Raw genomic sequence first — 25,877 nt, 5'->3', positions numbered from 1 at the left:
TGTTTTTCCATTGATTTTTAGGGAGAGAGGAAGAGAGAGGGAAAGACAGAGAGGAACATCGATGTGAGAGAAACACATCAATTCCTTGCCTCCTGCACGTGCCCCGACCGGGGCCCCAGGCGTGTGACCTTGACCAGAATCAAACCCTTTGGTCCACAGGCCATGCTCTATCCATGAGCCAAACCGGCCGGGGCAAAATATATTTTTTTTTAAGTCATTACATATATATATGATTCTGTATGTTCCAATTGTGTTTTTAAAAAGATATTTGTGTGTGTGTATATATATATATGTCCGTTGCTGTGTATATATACAAACTCACATTGAAAACAGCATCTTCCTGAATGTTCCGTGGCAGAGAGCACCTCCCAGTGCGGCCACAGCGGCCCCTGACCCCCAGCACCAGCTGCATTTCCGCCAAGTGTGACGGTCGCCCACATGGAGGAGCCCCGCTCTGTTCGCACGCCCTGGGCATGGGACGCGGACGTCGGTGGCGGGACGGGCACGGAGCCCGGGATTTGGAACGTGGACGTTGGTGGCGGGACGGGCACAGAGCCGGGCGAGGCGCGGTGTGAACTTAATCCCTGGCATGTGGAGAGCCTCCTCCCGTCCCTGGGTCATTTAATAACGCCCCGACTCGCCTCTCCCTTCCGCCTCCAGCTCCCCCATCGCCATGGCGACGGTCGTGAATCAGCGACCATAAATAAAAATAACCCGCCCGCCCGCTCGCCGGCGCCACATGCCACGGAGAGGGTGCCAGCTCGGGCGATGTCTCCGCGTGCCCGGCGCCTCCGGGAGCGGACGCCCTTGGGCACCTGTGGGCAGGCAGGCGGGGCCATCGGGTCGCCGCGCCCTGGGCCACGGGAGTCGGTCGCCTGGACGGGAACATCTCCGTGGGGACCCGGGAGCTCCAGTCCTCGCTATGGTCTCTATGGGAACAAACACGCCTCTGCTCCCAGGCCACCCCCACCCCACCCCCACCCTGTCCAGGAGCTGCCCGCCTCTGCTGGCCTGGCATCCAGTGCCCTCCCCAAGCTGCCCTCGCCAGCCTGCCCAGGTGGCACCATCACGGGAGGACCCGCTGCCACAGGTGCTCAGGGAGGCGGTCAGGAAGCTGCTCCAGCCCGGCTGGTGCCCATCGGCCGGGGAACCGGGGGGTCACCGTTCGATTCCCGGTCGGGGCACAGGCCCGGGTTGCGGGCTCCGTCCCCAGTGGGGGGCGAGCAGGAGGCGGCCGGTCCGTGATGCTCTCTCATCATCGATGTTTCTCTCTCTCCTTCTCCCTTCCTCTCTGAAATCAATTTAAAAATATACATTAAAAAAGAAAAAAAGAAGAAGAAAGCAACTCGCTTCTTAGGTCTCCGGCATCCCTGCTCGTAAGGGTCAGGAAGCCGCCGTTTCGAGCTCACAGGCTCGCGCCCTGGCCACCGCCCTCGCTAACCAGGCGGCCGCGGCCTCCGGCCTCCGTCTGGGAGTCTCTGGCGAGGGCGGTGCCGGCTGGTGCGTGAGACCGTTGTCCTGTTTCCATTGTCTTTATCTCGGAGATTCCGTCTATTTGTGGCGAGCGGTACCGCCTTCCCGTGTGTGATGCATAGAGAGGTGCTTTTAAAATAAACACGTTTAAGTAAAACCAATGAGCCCGTTTTAAAAGGATGCGCTGCGTTCCGTTGAAAATAGCACGGGAATGTCCCCGAGGGGGCGGAAAAACAGCCGCGATGAAGATACGCTACGGCAAGGACCAGCGTGGAGGCAACCCAGCCCCCCTTTCTGGTCTTCTATCGCCCCGGGGGCCAGCGGTGCGCACAGTAGGTCTGCAGTTCCAGCTGCTGGAAATACAGAGGAAAGTGAGCCAGCGGCGTGGCTCCAGGTGAGCTCACCACTGGGGGGCGGGGAGCCAGGGGAGGGAGGGAGGTCTCTCACCACTTCTCGCTGACCGATTTCTTAAACCTGCTTCACTTGCCGCTGGCCTAGAGCTCCTCCCAGCCCTCCCAGCCCCACAGCTGTACCCACGGCGGACATTCCCGACCACGCGTCAAACTCTCCACGACACCGGGCCCCGTGACCGCGAGGGGGACGCGAATGTTAACAGCTGAGATTGTTTTTTTGTTTGTTTGTTTGTTTGTTATATTTTACTGATTTTTTACAGAGAGGAAGGGAGAGGGATAGAGAGTTAGAAACATCGATGAGAGAGAAACACCGAAGAGCTGGGAACGTTTTAATGCACCGGTTGGGGCATTCTTCTTCTTTTCTTTCATTCACTGGGTGACCCTGGTTAACAATTAGACAGGTGTCAGGTGCACGGCCTCTGTGCACTGTGCTGTGTGTTCACCCAAAACAACCTTTCATGGACCAACATCAAGGGGCGGGGAGCTGTCCTTGGTCCTGATGTTACACAGGTGGCTAAACAAGCACACACCAAGCCCGGCCAGCATGGCTCCGTGGTTGAGCGTCAACCTATGAACCAGGAGCTCACGTTCGATTCCCGGTCAGGGCACAGGCCCAGGTTTCGGGCTCGATCCCCAGTGTGGGGCGTGCAGGAGGCAGCCGGTCCATGATTCTCTTTTATCATTGTTTCTCTCTCTCCCTCTCCCTTCCTCCCTGAGATTAACAGAAATATTTGCTTGAAGAAAGAAAGAAACGTGAAGCCACCGCGGGGACCACCAGACCCACCTCCGCTGGGTGCTAACCCTCGGCTCCTGGCGGGACGCACGTTCCCACAAACGGACAGGAGCCGGACGGCAGTGGCGAGCGCTGGCACGCGGCTTCCGCCGTGCACAGCGAGATGGATGCTTCCCGGGCCCGGGTCCAGCCCATTTGTCTCTATGTCTGTGCATGAGTAACGGGCGCGAAGGCACCGCCGCGGGTCCCGGGGATTAACTACGGACACCGTTCCCCGGGGTCCCTGAGGCCCCGTTCCCTCCCGGTTCCAATCCAGGGAAAGAGGACTCCGTGTAAGTGGCCCGGGGCCTGTGTGAGTAGCGTCAGTACCGGCTTCAGCGCGGCCAGTGACAGGCGCCCAGCGCCCAGTGGGCGGCCGGCATTCTTGGCTCTTCCCTAACGACTCCCTCTCCGGGCGGTCCCTGCGGCCACTCGCCCACACAAGGAGGGGCTCTGAGCCCGGCCGCCGTGGCTCCGTGGGGGAGCGCTGACCTAGGAACCAGGAGGTCACGGTTCGATTCCGGTCAGAGCACATGATCAGGTTGCGGGCTCCATCCGCAGGGTGGGGCGTGCAGGAGGCAGTCGATCCGTGATACCCTCTCACCATGGATGTTTCTCTCTCTCCCTCTCCCTTCCTCTCTGACATCCATAAAAATGTATTTTTTTAAAAACAGGCTGGGGGCCCGTGTGGCTCAGGGGTCTTCGCTCGCCAACCACAGCTCTAAGGGAAGGTTTTGGACTTCCACCCCAAAGCTGTGGGAGCTTTGCACACACACATGCACAGACACACCTGCATGTGCGCACGTGCACACACACATGCACGCATACACGCACCCAGACACGCGTGTGCACCCACACACATGCACATGCACACACATGCACACATACACACCCATACGTGTGCGCACACCCATGCACATGCATGCACACACGCATGCCCGGCCTTCCTGGGGACATTGCACATGCTTCCCCATTGGCTGCAGAGAGGCCGCATTAAAAATATATGAAGCCTGGTGACTGACAGCCTCCGCCACAGGCTCCACTGTGATGGCCAAGCGGCCGCCCTGTCTCCCAGCCCGGCTGTCAGAGGAGAGCGAGCAGCGGCTCCGACCGCCCTCCTCTCCGGCGGCGGGAGCTCATCATTTTTCAGCCTCGAGATCTGTGGGCTGTGATGACAGGTGCCAGGCCCGGAATGAACCGCCTGACCCAGAATCGCTGCTGTGAGATGCGAGAGATCAGACCTTCAAGCGCCGTTTTCATAACACAGACACACGCGCACACTCACACACACACACACACACACACACGCTCACACACTCACACATACACACTCTCACACACACACACACTCATACACACACTCACACTCACACACACTCATACACTCATACACACACACTCACACTCACACACTCATACACTCATACACACACTCACACTCACACACACACTCACACTCATGCTTACACTCACACTCACACACTCACACCCACACACACACAGAACTCAAAATGCAGTGATGAGGGTTGACGACAGGAGCCTAACACGGGGCCCAGCTGACTCCCCTAATTGTCCCCCAGCTCGAGAGACATGCGTTTCACCTGGGCCACCATCCATCGCCATGACAACTTCGACCACAGGAAGGCCTTCCCAGCCGCCTTTGCCTCCTGACTTGTGGGCAGGTGTTCTTTTTCTGTCCGACACACTGGCTCCCGAGAAACTACATTTCACCCGCCGGCGGGGCTCAGGGGTTGAGCATCAACCTAGGAACCAGGAGGTCACGGTTCGATTCCCGGTCAGGGCCCAGGCCCGGGTTGCAGGCTCGATCCCCAGCGCGGGGCGTGCAGGAGGCAGCCGGTCCATAATTCTCTCTCCTCCCTGATGTTTCTCTCTCTTTCCCCCTCTCCCTTCTTCTCGGAAACCAATACGAATATATTTTTAAAAAAGAAGAGAAAGCATCTGAATACGGCTCAGCTGCGCTCCTCTGGGCGACACTCAGAAGGGAGCCTGTCCTGTGTCTGAGGCTCCGTGTCCTTGGACGCGGCTCCCACCAGCTCCTCCGTTTCCCCCGAAGGAAGACAAGAGAGGGGGCCCCAGATCTGAGCTCCCTCGGCGGCAGCTTCCAGCCACCGTCCCGACGTGCCTGCGGGGGGAGGAACAGCCGCTCTCCCCGCCACCAGCTCTAAGATCTGCTTCTGGGAACGAGAGCCGCGCGGCTGGGACTCATGTCGAGGCAGCTGCGCGTCTGAGGCTGCACAGAACCTGCGAGCAAATCCGAAGGGGCCTGAGGCTGTGCCCTGGGCGCTGTGTCTGGGATGAGGCTGAGCCTCGCATCACAGGCACCAGCGCAGCCTTGTCAGTGGGAGCGGGAGCGCGTTGTCTACGGGAAAAGGGAAGGAGGGGGAGCCCACGCCACGGCCCCTGGAGGGGCACCCCATTCCCGCACTGTCCTACACGAATTCTTGGGGGTGTTTTAATATATTATTATTCAGAGAGGACGGGAGAGGGAGAGAGAAACATCCATGATGAGAGAGAATCATGGACCAGCTGCTTCCTGCACGCCCCCCAGTGGGGATCGAGCCCACAACACGGGCCTGTGCCCTGACCAGGCATCGAACCGTGACCTCCTGGTTCACAGGTCAGCGCTCAACCCCTGAGCCACACCCCGGGGCCCAGTACAGGTTCTGAGATGAGGACCAGTAGGTCACCCCTAAGCCAGAGCCAATGGCAGCAGCTGGGGGAGATGCTGTGCTCTGATTGGCCAGGATGTTACCTGTGATTGGTCACGTGCTCCCTGAGGCTAAAGGTATGTCAGCTGCCCCAGAACCAAACCTGATCCTGGGGGCAGGGGAACGGTTATCAGACTGGGAGCCGGCCTTCCGGCAAAATCTCCAAGAATCGTCTCCACAAAGTGCAGGCGGGAGGGGCTTGGCCGGGCCTAGAAGCCGAACCCCGATCCTACCTTCTGCGAACGGGCAGAATCTGGGGGAGCACTCCCCCCCCCCATGAGTCCCCTGGAACCTGTCTCACAGGAGGTTTTGGACTTACACGGAGCCTCTGGTATGAAATTGACCGAGACTGGATATCATCCGACCGAAAGCGGGAAGAACACGGAAAGGTTACCTGGGAGTGGATGTGATGCCTGTTCGTCAAATAGGTAAGCAGACGCGTTGTGAGCAAGGCCAGCAGCTCAAAGGGCATGGGTGGTTATGGGGAGGAAGGGAGGGAGGGAGGGAGGGAGGGAGGGAGGGAGGGAGGGAGGGAGGGAGGGAGGGAGGGGAGGGAGGGGAAGGAAGGAAGGAAGGAAGGAAGGAAGGAAGGAAGGAAGGAAGGAAGGAAGGAAGGAAGGAGAAAGGACCTGCAGCAATCAGATCTGAGCTGTCATGCAATGAGTCACCTCTCTGAGTAGTGAGTGCCTCGTCGCTGGGAACAATCAAGCAGCACACGGAAGGCGTATCCCTGCACAGGGCAGGGCGGGGGCCTCTCCGATTCCCGTCACTTGGCTTACTGTCCCCTAAAGATGCCCATGCCAGGCCCCGGAGAGGAATAGCTCGAAAGGAGCGGAAAAGCCCGCCACGCACCGGGCAGCGCCCCGCACCGACACTGGCGGTGCCTCACAAGCAGATGCGTCGGGATGACGGGCCCTCCAGACGCAGAGCCATCGCGCTCCTCCCGGGAGCCAAGGGCCAGATGACGCGCGGGTTTAGGAATCGGAGCGCTCGCCCGTCTCACAGCAGAGCCCCAAGTGTGTGGGGCCACGAGGCCACCCTGAGGCCTGGGGCTGCCTCCCTCCCCAGTGCTGGGTGTGCGGAGACGCCCACCGGCCCCCGGGTCTCACAGGCTGTGTGTCCATTCATCCATTCAGAGGCGAAGGGAGTCGCTGAATCGGGGACAAATCAGCACAGGCGTCGCCGTCCTGGCGCTGGCACGGTTCCGCCTCCACGCGGGCGCGGCGTGTTAACAAACGGGGCGCGCCCGCCGCCTGGCTCATGGTTGAGTGGGACCTAAGCTTTTGTTCTTTTTAAATCCTCGCCCCAGGATATCTTCCCATTGATTTCCCAGGGAGAGACAGAGAGAAGCGTCGATGTGAGAGAGACACACCGGTGGGCTGCCTCCTGCCCGCGCCCCGACGGGGATCGAACGGTGACCTCCAGGCTCACAGGTCGATGCTCAACCACCGAGCCACGCGGGCCCGGCCACATTCTCAGCGCTTTCCAATGCAAACAGCCAGCGTTTTGAAAAGAACCGAGTCCAAATTGGTCTGGAAAACTGCACCGTCCCGGCCTGGGAGGGGACCCGCACCGTCGGCGTCTCTCAGCACCTCAGCCGCCCTGACGGCTCTGTTCCTGCTGACCGTGCTCTGCCTCCCAGTCTCCCTCAGGCCTCAGGCCCCGCAGGTGAAAACGCCCCACGCATAAAACTAGCTGTTGGGATGCGCTGCGATCCGCGAACGAACACAAAATCCATAGCCCACGCTCCTGGGAGCGAACTTCAGCAGAGGAGCCGGAGCCGGAGCCGGAGCCGGAGCCGGAGGCAGGCGGAGGGAAACCACACGGCAGGATGGAGGCAGCGAGGGTGACGGACGCGGGGTGTTGGGACACACAGAGGCGACCCCCGGCGAGAAGAAAGGTCATAACTTCCCGGAAATTCCTCAACATCTTTCCTCAACGCCAGGCCCTTTGGGGGGTGGGGGGGAAGAAGCACAAAATCCAAACACAATCACGTCTGGTTTTGAAAAATACCTATGAGCTCCCGGCAGCCGTGGCTCAGTGACTGAGGGTCCACCTAGGAACCAGGAGGTCACGGTTCGATGCCCGGTCAGGGCACAGGCCCGGGTTGCGGGCTCCATCCCCAGAGGGGGGCGTGCAGGAGGCGGCCGGTCCATGATTCTCATCATGGACGTTTCTCTCTCTCCCCCTCTCCCTTCCTCTCTGAAACCAAGGTCTGAGCAATTGTTCTGGGCCACCAGCGTCTCGGGCTTTTGTGGCCTTTCCAGGTGACGCTGCCATCGAACGGTGACCTCCCGGTCCATCGGTCGACGCTCAGCCACTGAGGCACGCCGGCCGGTCATTCGACGTGAAGACACAGGACGAGGGGGGCATTTCAACCGGAAAAGCGAGAATCGTGCGGTCGGCACAGGCAAAGGGTTAGCGGTGGGAAAGGCCGCGATCAGAGGAGGGCGCGTGGACAGGCTCCCCCCACGGCGTGCCCAGGCGAGCAGGTTTATACTCAAGCAACCTTCATCGCAAATATCTGCCCGTGCCCCAGGGAGTCCAAAATTATGATGCTTTTGCCAGAACTAAAAACAGAAAAGAACAAGACAATCTCTCCAACACCTCCCTTAATTAATTGCCCAGGAGGTCAAGCCTGGTCCATAGGAACGACACGGGAGCTGTTTGCATATTTATGAGAGAGAGAGAAAGAGAGAGAGAGAGAGAGAGAGAGAGAGAGAGAGAGAGAGAGAGAGAGAGATGCAGGACGTGACTCTGCACATTTAAGAACGCCCCGATGTTGACAGCACACTCCCGTCTGCCTTGGCAAGCAGGTGGCGCATCTATATTTGTGCCTAAAACTTGCTCCTAATGCCGACGCAGAATTCTACTAATCCGGGGAGGCTCATTGGCGGGAAACTCATCAGGAAAATTCCATGATCTGGGACGGTCTATTGCCGCCATTCACCTAGGGAAGAAAGTGGGTTAAAAGTTAGAAAAATAGCCCTGGCTGGTGTGGCTCAGTGGGTAGAGCATCGGCCTGTGGGCTGACGGGTCCCAGGTTCGGTTCCAGTCAAGGGCACATATGCCTGGGTTGCGGGCTCGATCCCCAGTGGGGGGGGGGGGGCGTGCGGGAGGCAGCCGATCCATGGTTCTCATCATGGATGTTTCTCTCTCTCCCTCTCCTCCCTTCCTCTCTGAAGTCAACAAAAATATTTTTTTTAAAAAGTTAGAAAAGTAAAAAGTTGCTTTTGTGAAGAAGAAGGAGGAGGAGGAGGAGAAGGAGGAGGAGGAGGAGGAGGAGGAGGGAATTCTTGGAAGAGGACATTTTAAAAGCAAGTGCCCGTGGACACTTTCCGATGCCCATCTTCCTCAAATGGGTAGCGCTGCCATGGATTTGCTCTGAAAGGAGTGGAGGATGGAGACGGCCCTGAGAAGGGGCTGTGAGGCGGTGATAACGCGCGAGCAGAGCGAGGATGTTCACACCAGCACTGTTTACCCGAAAAAATACTCTGGAAACAGTGTAAACACCCGTCGATGGGAAGACACTTTGTTTCATTTTTCTAATACGTTTCCATTGATTTTTTTAGAGAGAGAGGAAAGGAGAGGGAGAGAGAGAAACATCCGTCGGCTGCCTCCCGCACGCCCCCCCCCCCAGCCCCCCGGGGATCGAGCCCGAAATCCAGGCCTGTGCCCCGGGCCACAATCAAAACCGCGATCCCTCAGTCCGCAGGCCAGCGCTCTACCCGCTGAGCCACACCACCTGGGGCAGGTTGCTGCTGGTTTTTAACGAAGGGTTCTACAACCAGCGACTATAGGAAGGAACCAGGGAAGTCGGCAGTGTCTTTCTCCTCCCGAAATACCTTCGCCAGGGGAGACATCTGTTGTTTTTGCCGGCCCAGGCTCCAGCGCTCCTTCTGTTCCTCCCTCCCAGCTTCCCCCCCACCCCCGGGGGAGCCATCCTTCCCGGCTCCTGGCCCCTGGGGTTCGGGGAGATGGATGCCACCCAGCACGTGACCCAGGCCAACTGGTGTTTTCTGTCCTCTGAGCCGAGTGCCAGATTTCAGGATGGGCCCCAGCTGGGCCCCTTGGATGAAATCCTGGGAGAGATCAGCGAAACTACTAAGAAAATTCCATTCTCTTTCCCCGTGGAGGATGGGAGCCTAAGGGTCTGGGACCACGGGCAGCTGTTCGGGCACCTCCCGAGGAAACCTGCCCAGGAGCACGGCCGACAGAGGGCAGCAAAGCCAGGCGCTGGAGAGGAGCCTCCAGTGACACTGTCTGAGCGCCTGGATGCAGCTATACCTGAAGCTGCCGCAGAAAATCTATGCCTGGATTTTTCCACTGCAGAGCCAATACATTCTTTCAGTAGCTAGAAAGATGACAGATGGGTAGATGATAGAGATAGACCAGTGATGTTTTTGGTTGGTTTTTCTTTGTGAAATGGCATTTAAATATATAAAATAAATATCAAAAATATAAGTCTTTGTTTTACTATGGTTGCAAAGATCAAAAAATTCCTATATGTGACACCGCACCAGAGTTAAGTTAGGGTTTTTCAAAATGCTGACACGCCGAGCTCAGAAGGTTCGCCATCACTGAACTAGGAGGTCACGGTTCCATTCCGGTTAAGGGCACCTGCCCGGGTTGCGGGCTCCATGCCCAGGAGGCAGCCGATCCATGACTCTCTCTCATCATTGATGTCTCTCTCTCTCTCTCTCTCTCTCTCTCTCTCTCTCTCTCTCTTCCTCTCTCTGAAGTCAATAAAAATACGTTACAAAAAAAAAAAAAAAGAAGAGCTAGTGGATTTGACACAAAGTCAGCCCCTGACAACCGTGCCCACACTGAGTCCCGGGCGCCTGGGCCGCCCCGTCCCTGGGCCTCTCTGTCGCTGCTCCACCCACAGCCCCCGAGGGACACAGACCTGCATCCCTCCCTCCACTCGCTGAGCCGCTTATGGGGCGTGTGATTATCCAAGGTGGTAACTGCCGGTCCCTCAGGCCCGGAGCCGGGCACAGTCGGGCATGAAACGCGCTTCCACTGGAATCCCAGAGAATTCCCCTGGAGAGCCGGGCTCCGCGAGAGCGGGCACCTGGTCAGGGGCTGAGCGTGGACCTAGGAGCCAGGAGGTCACGGTTGGACTCCCGGTCAGGGCACAGGCCCGGGTTGTGGGCTCCATCCCCAGTGTGGGGGGGTGCAGGGGGCAGCCGATCCGTGGTTCTCTCTCCTCATTGCTGTTTCTCTCTCTCTCTCTCTTCCTCTCCCTTCCTCTCTGAAATAAACGTTGAAAATGCAAAGCAAACAGGTAGGTTTGCACGTGCACACGAAGGTGCACCCAGGGACCCTGACCGCGGAGGCCCAGTCCATCGCAAGGTGACAGGGGCTTGGGGGACTGTGTCCAGTTCTTTGAGGTACAAACCTACTAGTGCAATGGCTGGGAATGCTGATTTAAAAAATAAAAAAGCTTCACGCGAAATGGATGCTTCCCTTCCCCCCTAGCCAGCCTGCCCGTTTCTCTCTCAAAGAGGAGGAGCACACGGGGCCCTCAAGCTTCACGGCAGGGGACCCCCCACCCCCGAGCCCCGCCCCCGCCCCCCAGCCCCGCCCCCACCCCGCGGCCCAGCGGGAGGGGCTGGTGGGAACACGGGGTTCTCTCCCCGCCTGGAGCTCGGGCGTGGGTGTTTGAGATTTTCAGATCTCATTTCTGTGCTGCAGAGTGAGGAAGCCGGAGACGGTGTTACGAAGCCACAGCAAAGAGAAACCCTCCTGGCAGCGCCCCTGTCCCTGTCCCTGTCCGTGTCCGTGTCACAGGGAGCCACCAGGGACTGTCTGCAAGGAGCTGGGCTGAGCCCTTCTCTCGCTCTGGGGGGCGGCGGGGGGGGGGGGTGACCTTCCTCATTTTTCTTTGAAAAATACTGTTTAATGAAATGATTTCAACCAATGGGCATGCCACACAAGTGGAGACGTTACCAATGAGCCCACAATAAGAATTAAGTTGTATCTGGGCTGGTGTGGTTCAGTGGTTGAGCGCCGACCTATGAACCAGGAGGTCAGGGCACAGGCCCGGGTTGCAGGCTCGATCCCCAGTGTGGGGCGTGCAGGAGGCAACCGATCCATGGTTCCCTCTCATCATGGATGTTTCTCTCTCCCTCCCTCTCCCTTCCTCTCTGACATCAAGAAAAAAATATATTTTTTTAAAGGAGAGAATGAAGTCTCCTCCCATCCTATGCTGGGGGACCACCCTCTGCCAGGTCACCAGGAGGTCTCGGACCTTGCCAGTTACACGGGATCCCTCCAGGGGCGACCCCCCCACGCTTGCAAACACGCACACACACGTGTGTTCCTTGGTGTGCACACGGGCAGCGTTCTCCAGCCCTTGCTGCCCATCACGTGTTGGCCACGAACAGCACACGTCCCTCCCCAGGTCACACCCGCCTCCTTTTTGTAAAAGCTGCAACATGTTTCCTTGCTTGGAGAGATCAGAATTTATTTTTATTTCTTTTTAATATATTCTTATTGATTTCAGAGAGGAAGGGAGGAGAGAAAGAAATAGAAACATCAATGGTGAGAGAACCCTGGACCGGCTGCCTCCCGCACGCCCCCCACCGGGGATGGAGCCCGCAACCCGGGCCTGTGCCCTGACGGGGAATCGAACCCTGACCTCCTGGTTCATAAGTCGATGCTCAACCCCTGAGCCACATGACCCTACAAGGACACCTGGACCCGAGCACGTGGAGGAGGCGCGCCAGGCCTCGGGCAAGCTCCCAGCCCCGGGCGACCCAGCCCGGCCCCTGGGTCCCCGCATCTGTGCGGCCTCGGGCTGCCCCCCCCCCTTTCTGGGCCAGGACAGGAATCACCCACTCTTTTTCCCGGGAACTAATCAGAGGCTGCTCTGGGTGACCTTTGCTGGAACATCCTTTAGCATCCTGTCAATTTGGCGGGCGCTGGCGGAGCGCAGAGTCGGCCGCGATAATAGGGTAATTCCGGGGGTGATGAGGCGGCAGGAGGCAATCGCGGCTCCTGCTTTCTCCACAAAGAGGCCCTCGGGGCGGGGGGGGGCGGGACGCAGCGGCTGAGGGCTGGTGTCCTCCCCCCAGTTCACATGGGGAACCCCCCTCCCCCGTGGCTGTATCTGAGGACGGGGCCTTTAGGGAGGAAAGTAAAAAAATGAGGTTGTGCCCGGCTGGTGTGGCTCAGTGGTTAAGTGTTGACCTATGAACCAGGAGGTCACGGTTGGATTCCGGTCAAGGGCACAGGCCCGGGTTGCGGGCTCCACCCCCAGTAGGAGGCGTGCAGGAGGCAGCCGGACCCTGGTTCTCTCTCATCATCGATATTTCTCTCTCCCTCTCCCTTCTGAAATCAATAAAAATATATATTTTTTAAATAATAAATAAATAAAAATAAACACAGAACACGGAGCCCTGCCTGCCAGCGGGGCCTGGGCTCAGCCATTGGCCGGCGGCGTTTGGAAAACAAGGGCCGAGGGTCTCCTCTCTCCCAGGCTGCCCAGCGCCCTGGTGGCCGGAGGGGCGGGCGGCCAGCGGGGATGGGTGGGCCCTGCTCCTGGCCCTGCTCTCAGGCCCCGCAACAGAGCGAGCCCAGCCCGCGCCCGTCCCCGAGGACCCAGAGCAGGTGGCTGGTCACATCAGTGACAACTGACACAGCCGCTTGCATCCCACCCGCTTAGCAACAGCAACGGCAAGGGCGGGCCTGCTCCAGGGCCTGGCAACAAAGGTCCCAGGGCAGGCCCTCACTGGCCACGCTTGGGTCATGTGCCCAAGCCTGATCCAATCCCTGAAGGACCTAAGAGATGAGATGCTCTGATCGGTCAGGCACAAGCCATGAGCCCACCCATGGAGGAGGAGGAGGAGAAGAGTTCGTGCTTCCCAGACCACAGGGCCTCCAAGCAGGGGAGCCAGTGACTCCCCCCAAAAAAGATCAGGGTGTGATTCTCAGAGGAAGGAAGGAAGAGCAGCCAGGCTACCATCTGACGGGGTTTGGATGGGACGTTCGGTGGGAGAAGAGGTGAGCGAAGCCACCACTGGGGCGCGTAGTAGGGGTTCGAGCAAACACGCGACGGAGCAGAGGATCCGCGTCCTGCGAACACCCAGCGAAGACCCACTGAATTCTTCCGCATCTCCCTCGAGCCTGACCGCATCCAGCAGCAGGAGCTGCGACGCACCCTGTTTCCCGGGGGAGAATGCTACGTGCGGCCCAGAGAGGTTAAGCGGCTCACGCAAAGTCACACAGCAATCAAGTGGCAGAGCTGGGATCGGAGCCCCTGCAGTCTGCCACCCGAGTCCCGCGCCTTCCATTTCAATGAGGCGCTTGAGACAGGGAGAGGGAAGGAGCTGGAGGAGGAGCAGACGGTATTTAACCAAGCGGTGGGAGAGAGAAAGCTCACAGGAAGTGCTATCAAAGCTCCTCCCAGCCGCTCAGTGGCTGAGTGTGGACCTATGAACCAGGAGGTCACAGTTCATTCCCGTCAGGGCAGGTGCCCGGGTTGTGGGCTCGATCCCCAGTGTGGGGCGTGCAGGAGGCAGCCGATCCATGATTCTCTGTCATCGTTGATATTTCTCTCTCTCTCTCCCTTTTCCTTCCTCTCTGAAATCAATAAAAATATATTAAACCTTTTTTTAAAAAAAGTTCATTCCACAACTTAATGAAAACCTTCACAAAGGACGACAGGGCTCCTGGTGGGTGGGATGGCCCTTGGCAACTCTTTCTGAACCCCCTCTCTATGTTTGGGGAACCCCAACTCTATGATGCAGCAGGACATCGCTTGATATACTTTTCCATAGTCCCATGGCCCGGATACTATGCAGTCATTCAAAAAATAGTAATAATAAGATGGCTCAACACAGTGAGATAGTTCAAAGGGGAAGAGCAGAAGCTCTGGTTAGGAGAAGGGTTAAGCCCCTGGATCCAGCCGTGCCTGAAGCTGTCTCCTCCGAGACCTTCCCGCCTCCCAGGACCGGCAAATGCCCGATGTTGTCCCTTGCAGCAATGAGAATCCAGATGAATACGCTCTTGCATTTGCTACATCATCTCCATGGGCGCCCCCAAAATCTTAGTGTGAAAAACAGACCTGGGCGTCCCCCCGAAACTAGTGAGGGAGGCTCTGTTCATCTTTAAAGCGACCCCCAGGTGAGAGTCACCCGAGGATAAAATAACTAACCAGTGGCCCCTCGAGCACCAGTTCCCTCCAGCAGCGTCCCCGCGAGGGGTCTTCTGAGCTGGGAGCCATCAGCGCGCTTTGCCTGCAGAGCAAAATCTATCCCGCACGCACGTGTGGCGCTATTTTTAAAACGTTACATAAATGCTTCTGCAATTACCCAAACCCGCTCGCTCAAGACCATCGCAGAATTGATGGCGACGTTCGATCAATATGTTTTTCTTTTTCAACCAAGACACACCCAACCCCCAATTCTGCTCAGTCAGACACGCTGGATGACGGTTTCTAATGTTAAAAAGGGGTTCTTGCTCCTGTCCACGAAGGGCTGTAATCACACACCGACAGAGCAGTCCCTGCTTGAATGAAAGGCCAGAGTGTAGGCCATTTACTTGGGCTTTGCAGGCCACAGGATCTCTGTCACAATCACCTGCGTCACCGTTGTGAGACAGCAGCCACCGACAGTATGTAAACAAATAGGCGCAGCTGTGTTGCAATAAAACTTTATTTAAACGCACAAGTGGAGGGCCGGATTTGACCCACGGGCCGTAGTTGGGTGCTGCCTGGTTTGAGGGGTGCAGAAAATAACAAGCCATGTGTCCGGAGCCCGGGCCAGCTCAGGGTCTGACGGAATTTACACGTCTCTAAAGTATTGCGGGAGCAGGTGGAGGAAACTGAGTTTGATTGGCCTAACGTTCCACCTGCATGCCTACTGACTAAAGCGAGGACACCTGTCCTGGCAGACGGAGCATAAACGGTGCTGGCCCTGGCCAGCTTGGCTCAGTGGGTAGAGCGCCGGCCTGCAGACTGCAGGGTCCCGGGTTCAATTCCGGTCAAGGGCGTGTACCTCGGGGCTGCAAGCTCAATCCCCCGCCCTGGTTGGGGCGCATGTGGGCGGCAACCACTCCACGTGTCTCTCTCACATCGATGTTTCTCTCTGTGTCTCTCCCCCTCCCTTCCACTCTCTCTAAAAATCAATGGGAAAACGTCCTCGGGTGAGGATTTAAAAAACAAGTTACAAACAGAACGAAACGATCGGCAGTGCCCCGGGCAGTCTGGCTCTGCCTCCGGCTTCCGTGGTGTTCGGTCGGAACAGACCCAGGGACCCTCCTTCCAGCCTCCGACCCGCCTCCCGCGTCTCATCCACTCACCCCCTTCGGAACCGCCTCCGAGACGACAACCATGAGCCCCAAATCCGCCAGCATCATCCCCGAGGTGGGCGGCCACCCGCCCGGGCCCTGCCTCTGCGGCCCCGCACCCTCACCTCTCCGGGCTTCTGTTGCCACCGACGATGTGGCTCTCCAGGGCGAGGGCTGCTTCTCCCAGGCGCTGAGCTGGCGGAGACGCCCAGGCGCTGAGCCTCTTAACGTTGCAAACCCAGCGCGGTGGCCGCCTTCTCTCCAGGGCGAGCTGAGGCCTCCCCAGGCGAGTGGGCAAAGCTCAGGGCCTTGGAGGCCGCCCTGGCCGCGGCCTCGGGGAGGAGCCTGACCAGGCCCTTGGGGAGCTGCAGGCCCGGTGCTGCCCGCAGACCCTCAGCTCTGTGGCTCCCGCGGGACCACTTCCGGGCGAGGAGGCGAAACTCATCAGGAAGACCGGCGACACCTGCCTCACCGCCGCAGGCTGCCGGCCGGGCTGGGCTGGCCAGTGCCTCTTCGAAAGGATCCCCCCCCAGCACGACCCGGAGCCTGTGGGCCCCAGAGGCTTTGAGGGGCCCCCTGCATCCCCCTATGTCTGGCTTTTGCGTGAGCCTCTCCCCGAAACTCCTGGCCATTCTTTAACCCGACACCCGGAAGCCCCTCCCAGGCACCGGGCCATAGCGATCACAGCAAGCGGGTTTTTGTTCTTTGAACAGGAGTGGCCCCCGCAGGAAAGATGAAAACCCGTCCCTGTCCGACCTCCACCGGCGGAGTGGCCAGGGGCAGGGAGCGTCCCGGAGCCCGGCTTCCTCAACTGTCCCGACGACATCGTGGCTCATGGCCGCCACCGTTCACTGAGCACCTACTATGCGCTGGGCACCTACTATGCGCTGGACCCCGAGCAGGAGCACTCCGCATCTGCGTCTCCCGGGTCCTCGTCACTGCGCGCTCGTCAGTGATGTCAGCACGTGTCACGTACCTCACAGGCTGCAGAAACAGGCTCGGCCCCCCAACCTCCTCCCCGGGGCGTGGGAGCGTCACGGAGGGGGCGACGCCAAAAACTCACAGACATGCGTTCTGTCTGTCCACTTGGTCACGAATGGGTCGTGACTGGGCCAAGTCCAGCTCAGGCACAGGCAGGGCACCCGTGAGAATCCACCAGGCGGGCAACCGTTGCTCCTCCTGCCTCCCGGGCGCCTCTGTGGTCCCAGCCGGCACCGCTCCCCGGACCATGGCCTGGCCCCTCAGGGGCCGCCCGGGTTCTCCTCCTGGTGCTGGGCCCCCACTCCCTCGCCGGACCCATGGCCTCCCTCCTGCCCCTGCACCTGCACGCACAGCCCACCTCAGGGCCTTTGCACCGGCCAGTCCCTCCGTGTGGAACTCTTCCCCGAGGCAGCCCTGCCTCACTCCCTCCACCCCTAGGTCTTTGCTCCAATGTCACCTTCATGCCGGGCCAGGGGGCGGGGGGAGGGGGGTGCTCAGTGGTTGAGCATCAACCTAGGAACCAGGAGGTCACGGTTCGATTCCCGGACAGGGCACAGGCCCGGGTTTCGGGCTCCATCCCCAGTAGGGGGCGTGCGGGAGGCAGCCGATCCATGATTCTCTCTCATCATGGATGTTTCTCTCTCTCTCCCTCTCCCTTCCGCTCTAAAATCAATAAAAATATATTTATTTAAAATAAATAATTAAGTGCCAGCCACTAACAAGAGACATCTGCAGCCAGATACAGCCCAGGCCCCAGCAGCCCTCGAGCCCTGCCCCCTGGGAGCAGCTTTTTTGGCAAAATGCCATCTGCCATCTATCTAAACCTGCCCTCCGACTCCGCTCCCCATGCCCTATGACCCCGCTCCCCATGCCCTATGACCCCGCTCCCCATGCCGTATGACCCCGCTCCCCATGCCGTATGACCCCACTCCCCATGCCCTATGACCCCGCTCCCCATGCCGTATGACCCCACTCCCCATGCCCTATGACCCCGCTCCCCATGCCCTATGACCCCGCTCCCCATGCCGTATGACCCCACTCCCCATGCCCTATGACCCCGCTCCCCATGCCCTATGACCCCGCTCCCCATGCCCTATGACCCCACTCCCCATGCCCTATGACCCCGCTCCCCATGCCCTATGACCCCGCTCCCCATGCCAAATCTTGCCACTGGGAGCTCAGGGTCCCCTCGGACAGGCCACCCCTGGCCCCGGCCCCTGCCCAGTTGCCCCCTCCCCACTGACCTGCCCCTCAGCTCGCCCAGCAGAGCCAGGCCTGCAGCGGGAGGTGACACGGCCACAGAAGGAAAACCCCAAGGCCAGAGTGGAAACGCGTCCCCAGCACCCAACACAGGAGCCAGCAGACAAAGGCAGCCAAGGACGCCCGGCCGGGAGCTGGCAGAGCCCGCCGCCCGCCCCTCCGGGGCTCTGGAAGGAAGGCCCGGCCCCCCCTTCCACACCCACCCCCCACCCCCACCCCGCAGGCCCACAGAGTCAGCGGCCACGGCGGTATTTCACGTGTCCATGTGCCCGCGGGAGGCCTGGGCGCTCAGAGCAGGTGTGAGAGGGGCGCTGGCGCGTGTCCTGGGCCCGGGCCCTGCACTGGACTCCCCAGGAGGTAGGACCCGGGGGTTCATTCAGGTTCCTGCCCACAGCACCGCCGCCCGGGAGAGGCCGGGCCCGCCACCACCCGCCGTAATGAAATGCAGCAAATCAAATCAGACTCATTGATTTTCTGTGTAACAATTTTGGGGCCGAAGCGAAAGGCGAGGGGATTGATCAGTTACAGAGTCAGGAGTCGGGGGAGGGGCTGGGAGATCCCTGGGGTGCAGGAGGGGGGCGAGAGACGGAAGGGGCCCAACCTGGTGAGGAAACCATGGGGGGGGTGCAGGAACTGGCCTCCGCTCAAAGGGTTGCATCCCCCCAAATCCATATGTTGAAACCTCCCGCACCCCAGATGATGGAGCTAGGAGGTGGCACCTTCGGGAGCTGAGGAGGTCTGGAGGGTGGAGCCCCCGATGGGATGAGTGCCCTGAGAGCCCCTGGCCCCTCCGCCAGGTGAGCACTCAGAGAGGCCGTCCTCTCAGGGTGTGGGGCGCCCACACCTCCGTCCTGCACTGCCCAGTCGCTGGCACGGGGAGGACTACGTGTCTGTTGCTTATCAGACAGCCGGTCAGGGGCACTCGGTCACAGCAGCCCCGTGGGCGAAGACAGGGCCCATTTTACAGATGGGCAAACTGAGTCTCAGGGAGATCCAGGGGCTAGGCCAGATCTCCCCGTTTCGAGAAGCCAGGCACTGGATCGAGATACAGTGGGGCCTTGACTTACGAGTGTCCCGACTAACGAGTTTTTCGAGATACGAGCCGTCTCTCGGCCGGTTTTTGCTTTGAGTTCCGAGCTAACATTCGGGTTACGAGCCAGCTTCAGATACCCCACCGCTAGCTGGCGCAGCAAACGTCACAGAGACCGCCACCACATCAGCCCAGCATCACGTGTCTCACTCGTTCACTGTTGATTTGACATCCGAGTGATTTGAGTTACGAGCTCCGTCACGGAACGAATTAAACTCGTAAGTCAAGGCCCCCCTGTACTGACATCTCCCCCTTTGTTGAACATTGACGCCTAAGCCCACAGTCATGGCGTGAGAAGGTCCTGGGGAAGTTTTAATAAAAAGAGAAAGTGTGCGCCCAGCCACGACCTGACACCCACTCCCGGTGAGGCTGCGTCGCCTTCGTCCCCTGGGCGAAGGGGCTGATGGAGGGCGCACTCTGACTCCCATTCTTTTTTTATATTTAATATATTTTCATTGATTCCAGAGAAGGGAGAGGGAGAGAGAGAAACACCCATGATGAGAGAGAATCATCATCGATCCGCCGCCTCCTGCACGCCCCCTCCTGGGGATCCAGCCCACCACCCGGGCCTGTGCCCCGACCGGGAATCAAACCTCGACCTCCTGGTTCCTAGGTCGACGCTCAACCACTGAGCCACACCGGCCGGGCTCTGAGTCACACTCTGCTCCCCGAGTCCACTCATTCCCGCTGGGGAAGGGCTGGTGGCTCGCTGTCCATCACCGGGTGACGCTGCCTGGGGGGGGCAGGGGTCCCCGTGGTGACAGGGCGCTGCCTGTGCTGAATGCCGGGAGCCAGAGGGAAAGGGACCCTCTCCAGGGCATTCAGTTTAGACCCAGCACAGAAGAAAGGGGCCACCCAGCCGCATACAAAGGGGGGCTGGGGGGGCCTCATCCGGGAATGAGGCCCCAGGAAGGACTTTGCTGGCGGGGGGACCACCCGCCCAGACTTCCCGCCAACAAGCAAGGGGTTTCTTTGGTGCCCCTGGATCAAGGCAGCCGCATGCCCATTGTTGGCTCCAAGCAACGATGCCCAGACAGGGGTCCTCCGCCCCTACCCCCTGTACCCCCCCTGCCTCCGGTGGGGAGTGGGCGGATGCTGAAATGATTTACTCTGGGAATGTCCGCTGTCCCACCATTAAATCACTCAGGGGAGGCCACGGGATTTGCATACCACTGCCTGCCCCTCCCCGAGCCGCCTCTTTCCTCTCCAAAGAGCCACCCATGTGCCCGGTGCCACGGTGCCAGGCGGGGCTGCGAGCGCCTCCGCGGGAAGCCCCCTCCTCCCACTCCAGGCGCTGCCACTCACAAGGCCCTTCTGTCAGCCGCTGCCACCCCCACGCATCATGGGTCACCGGTGCCCGTCCGCCCCCCAGCGGGGATGCCACGGCGCTGCTAATGTGCAAAGCCACAGCCTGCACAAAAGTGCTTGAATAATGGGGCCCCCTGGTCGCGGAGCCGGGGGTTTGCGCTGACTCGCCCCAAGCACAGTCTCATATGGTTAAGCCCTCGCGAGGCTCCACGTGCACCCACCACGCTCTTTACCAGGCAGCTGCCCACGCAGGAGGGGGCACGGGCAGGGGTGGGCGAAGGCAGCCCCGGCGGCGGCGACAGCGAGCAGGCCCTTCCTTGCGGCCCAACTCCGCCAACCCCTCCGCCAAGCGCCGTGAGCAAATCTTGCCCAAAGGACCCCCCCAATCCCACCCCCCAAATCCCACCGGCTCTGAGGGCGGCTCTGGTTAATTGCCTGCAACCCTTTCTAACCAACCGCAGGCAACTAAGTATCTTTCAGGAATTTCAGCCTTGTTTTTGCCCAGGTCTCCTAGCTGCTGCTAAATATAGGTGTCAACCTGTCTCCCTTTATGTCCCTGGGGAGGGGTGGGGGGTAGACATGAGCTTCCAAAGGCCTGGTGATGGGGGGCGGGGGGGTGGGGCGGGGAGACAGCCGGGCCAGGAGCTGGGCCAGCAACAGATTTCAGGGGTGGCACACCTTCCCTCCCGCGCCCCAGGCCTCCCCGAGCCGGGCACAAGCTCTCCCGTGGCCGGGGGAGGAGATGGGGTTGGGGGGGACCAGGGGGGGCTCGCCATGTTCTCTTACACCGCACCAGGCAGGCGGCTTCTCTAGGAAATTTCCAGCATTCGCTCGCGAGCGCATCCAGGCCAGCGCTGAGCCCGGAGGAGAAACAAAGCCGACGCCAAACCCAACGTCCCAGCCCCGAGGCCTGTGCGTTTGGGGAACGGTCCCGGGGCTCCGGCTTGGAGGAGGCCGCCTCCACCGCCCGCCCCGGCCCCCGCGGCTCGCAGGTGCCCCGAGGAGGGCGCACAGCCACGCCGCTCCGGGGCTGCCGATTCGCCGAGCAGCCTGGAGCGTGGGGTGCCGCCGGGCATCTCGGGCCGAAGGGAAGGGGCCTCCGGGCCGGAGGGTTTCTCGCACATTCGGGGTCACTGGAGGGCACCTCGGAGGGAGACACGCTCGCTTCCCCACGCACGCGCATCGCGCATGAAGCGGACGCACACGCTGGGCTGCTCCGCCGCCTCCCCAGACGCTCGAGCTTAAAAGTTGAGGTTGGGCATCTCCTGCTCCGCGCGCCCGGGCGGCGAGGCTGCCGGGAACACGGGGGCGGCTTTCCCGGCTCGGAAACCGCCGGTCCCGGCTCGAAAAGGTCCGGCGAAGGGAGCTCTCGCCGCGCGCGCGAACCCCGCCGGTGACTGCGCCCCGCTCCCCGCGCCTCCCGGCTGTTTCTCCGCGGCTGGCGGCGGGGGGAGGGGAGGGCCCGGCATTTTAGGAGCAGCTGCCGCTCGAACCAACACGTAGCCGCGCCGAGGCGGCGGCAAGCTCCCCGAACTCCAGCGGAGACGGGAAATAGCTGAGGAGGCTGCCTTTCCCACGCACACTGCGCCGGTGCAGGCGGAGCCCGGCTCCCGGACCCAGGCGCCGGCTGCGGGCGTCACCGCGTTCCCGGAGGCCCTGCGCGCCCGCCCGGGGCTGCCCGGCGGCCTGGAGGTCCGGGCGCTGGGGCGGCGGCAAGGCCACTGGGGAGGGTCCCCGAGCGCCGCGGGGCGTGGGGAGGCGCTGGGGACGCGCCAGGCTGCGCGGGCAGAGGCGACCCGAAGTCGGGCCCGGCCCGCAGGTGTCCTGGGAACTCAGGGCCCTGCGCCCACGGGCATGCGGAAGCCAAGAGAGGGGGTCCACCGACGCCCCGCCACCGCGAAACCCCGCGAGAACCAGGGCCTGGGGGGATGGCACCCCAAGGCGGGGCGGGGAGGGGGCTGGATTCCTGGAGGCGCGCCCCCACTCGCCTCCGGAGGCTCGGCGCTCTCAGAGGATCCGCAGGGGCGCTGGGGAGGAGGGCGGGCGGGCTCGCGCTTGGAAAGGGGGTCCGTGCTGGGGGCCCCCGGGTTCCCAGGGTCTCCCCAGATCTCTCCAAGTCCGGAAGAGGCGAGCAGCCGGGGACTTGAGGAGGAGGAGGTGGTCGCCCCGCGCCAGAGCCAACTTTGTGCGCGGCGGCCGGGGTCGGGAAGGGGGTCCCGGGGACGCTTACCTGGGCACCGGAGCGCGGTCAGCGCCAGCAGCAGCCCGAGCGGCGGCGCCCGGCCCGGGGGCGGCATGGTCCTCGGCGCGCGGGGGCGCGGGGGGCGCTGCTCCGGTCGCGCGCCCGGCCCGGCCCGGCCCGCGGCTCCCGGGAGCGACCGGGGGGCTACGCCGGGGCTGCGGACATGGCTCTTCCCGGGCGCAGGCGGGCGGCGCTTCTTGGGCTGCGCCAGGCGCGGAGGAGAGCGGGGTCCAGGCTCAGCGCCCCGCGCCCTCGCCGGCGGCCCTGCGCTTGGCCCGAGTGGCGTGGCCCCGGCCGCCGCCGCCACCGCCTCCGCGGCTCCTGCGTCCCAGCGCCCGTCCCATCCCGGCCTCGCCGCCGCCGCCGCGCCAGCTGCCGGCCGCCCCTGAGCCGGGGAGAGAGTGAGCGAGGCGGCGAGCGAGCGCCCGGAGCAGGGAGGGGCGCGGAGGGAGGGGCGGCGAGGCCGGGGGAGGGGCCGCCGGAGCCGGGGCAGCAGGCGGCCGCCCGGTGATAGGCGGCGGGACGTGCCACTCCCTGGCGTCCCCGGGGGGGGGGGGGGGGGGAGGGCGCCGAGCCGCGGAGGCCGGGGGAGACCCGCGGGGGCGGGCGGGGGCGGGGCACGGGCACAGCCGCGGGGTGGCTCGCCCCGGGAAGGGCACGGAGGTCGGGGCGTCGCGAGGGAGTCCCCAGGTCAGGGCTCAGGGAGGCGAGGCAGGTCCTGGGACGGGACAGGTGTCTGCAGGTGGCAGGGACGGCGAGGCTGAGCGCAGGGGAGAGGTCCCGCAATAGATTTGGCACAGCTCGGGGCGCCTGGGGGAGGGGAGGCAGGGACGGCCGCGGGGAGCCGGGGGTACCTGGGTGGGGGGCGGGGGCGGGGGGCGGTCAGGGACCCTGAGACAGATCTGAGGGGTCGTGGGCTGTGCACCCCGGTGAGCAGCAGGGACACACACACCCCAGGCGCAATGGGGGCGAAGGCCGAGCGGGTCAGTGACCCCGTGGGGGGCGGGGCACAGGGGGGAGCAGAGGCAGAGAGGAGGACAGGGGGGCCGGATGCCTCCAGCCCCGGCCTCAGCGGCTCCGGGTACCCTGTATCCAGAAGCCCACCCCACCCCCCAACCCGGGCCAGGCACCGGGCGTGGCTGCGCGGCTGGGCCAGGCCGGGCATCCGGCCAGCAGTCCGCAGATGCCTTGAAAGTCGCCCCACACAGCTGCAAGCGCAGGGGGCCCGGGGGTGGGGGTGGGGGGACAGGGGGCGCCTGGGGTTGGAGTCCGCGCACTCCCCAACCCCCACCCGCCAGCCCCCCTGGCTCCCCCGGCTCCGCTTTCCCTGACAAAGTGGGTCAGACTCTTTGCAGCCGGTCAGGGAGGCCGCGCGGAGTGATGCCCAGGGTTTTGGAAGGACGTCCGCAGCCTGGAGTCTTGGCCCAGCATCCGGCTGGCCCTGCTGTGCACCCTGGAGAGGGGGCGCCGTGTCCCCTCCCCAGCCTCAGTTTCCCCATCGGAGAAGCCGGCGCCATGGCGGCCTCCACCTGGGGTCCCAGGTCATGCGCAGAAAACTCCCGCGCTAACTAGGAAGCGAGCTGAGCGAAGGGACCGCTGCGGACATTATTATTCTCATCACCGCGGCCATGAGTTCTCCGTGTCTGGCTCCCCCGCCGCCCGGCCTGCGCCCCGCCCAGCTGGCGAGGGGCTGGCGGGCACCTGCCTCATTAGTACCGACAGGCTCATTAGCAGAGCTCAGCTCTTGTGAGATGAAGGGGGGAGACGAGGCGGGGGGCAGGTGGGGAGGCCCGGGCCCCGGTTAATTAGGAAACATTCAGGGATTTTCCCAGGCCTGGCCGAGCCCACCAGCCGGCACCCTGGCAAGGCCTGGGGTGCACGGAGACCCACATACCAGGCTGGGCAGTGGGTGGCCTCCTGGAGACCCCCTGCTGTCCCCTCTCTGTGATGAATCCCCAAAGCTGTCAGGCCTTTTCTGGGGACCCTCTGGCTAGGCTGCTGGCCACGTCCTCTCTCTCCCACTCTCATTCCCGAGTGCTGGCCGAGCTGAGCACCTACTGTGCGCCAGGCCTGTGCAGGGTGAGGGTGGCAAGGACCACGCATGGGGTTCCCTGTGGCCGGCACGAGGGGGAATGCACATGCAGCTCATGGGGAGGGGCTGCCATAGCAGAAACACCTGCCCGCGCGGCCTGGGGCGTTCCTGCCACGGTGCCCACGTATCTGACTGGCTGCAGGCCCAAGAAGCTGGGCGTCTGTGCCCAGAGATAAGAAGGGTTCCTGGGGGAGGGGTCCTGTGTCCCCCAGTCACACTGGATCAGGCCTCCTGCTCCCCACTCAGGACCACCCCGCAGAGGTACCCCATTTCTCAGGGCCGAGCTGGGGCTGGGGGCAGCCGCGCCTCCGCTCGCCTGCCTCTGCCAGCCGGTCCCTGGCTCATGGCCCTGCAGCCTCCCAGCCTCCGGGGACTTGCACACCTGTCCCACCTGCACACCTTCGCCCTGGGGTCTCCTCTCCTGAGCCCCCCCTCCCAGGTCTTCCCAGGGCCCTCTCCTCCCTTCAGGTCTCAGCTCAAATGTCACCTCCTCCGGGAGGCCATCCCAGACCACACCATCTAAAATAGACACCACCACACACACACACACACACACACACACACACACACAGCCAGCGTGGCTCAATGGTTGAGTGTCAACCTATGAACCAGGAGGTCAGGGTTCAATCCCCAGTCAAGGACACATGCTGGGGTTGGCCCCTCCCCAGGAGGGGGCGTGCAGGAGGCACCATATCCTTAATTCTCTCTCATCATTGACGTTTCTGTCTCCCTCTCCCTGCCTCTCTGGAATCAATAAAAATACATATTTTAAAAAATTAAAATTAAAAATAAATGAAACGTAGCCCCCTCCCACTCCCTCTCCAGCCCTGCCCATGTGTTTGAAGTGCTGCAGAGACAGAGGGAAGTAGAGGGACAGGCCTCCGCCCACGAGGCCGAGCCAGGAGAGGGCCGGGTTCTCAGGGTTCCTCACCACCGCCCGGCTGTGTGACTTTGGGCAAGCCCCTAGCCCTCTCTGAGCTCCTGTGCGAGCGAGCGGAAATGACAACCCCAGCTCCGCCTCTCCTCGGCCTGCGCCCTGATTGGATGGAGATGTCCGCGTATTAACAAGTCTATATCTAAGGCGGCTGTTTCTGGCGTTGATATGAGCAGGGCAAGGCCTTCCCTGATCTTGAAGGGCTGCTGGGGGTTTGGGGGTGGCGGCAATGACCTGGGAGACCCCAGGGCTGGGCGGAGCGGGCCTCTCACTCCCGCCCTATCCCCCCC

The 25,877-nt window shown here is 61.7% G+C and overlaps 1 protein-coding gene across 1 annotated transcript in view; it reads right to left on the bottom strand.

The window, feature by feature from the left end:
* Positions 1-22,947, bottom strand: part of TMEM132B (transmembrane protein 132B) — a 62,902-nt gene extending 39,955 nt beyond the window's left edge. Inside the window, exon 1 of the mRNA XM_059676004.1 lies at positions 22,550-22,947. Coding sequence (XP_059531987.1) covers positions 22,550-22,616 — 67 coding nt within the window. The 5' untranslated portion in view covers positions 22,617-22,947. The remainder of the gene's footprint in view (positions 1-22,549) is intronic.
* Positions 22,948-25,877: the final 2,930 nt, after the last annotated feature.

The sequence above is a fragment of the Myotis daubentonii genome, chromosome 19, assembly GCF_963259705.1.
Source record: "Myotis daubentonii chromosome 19, mMyoDau2.1, whole genome shotgun sequence".
NCBI classification, from domain to species: Eukaryota; Metazoa; Chordata; class Mammalia; order Chiroptera; family Vespertilionidae; genus Myotis; species Myotis daubentonii.
The sequence above is the reverse complement of the archived record's forward strand: the minus strand, read 5'-3'. Positions and strand labels throughout refer to the sequence as shown.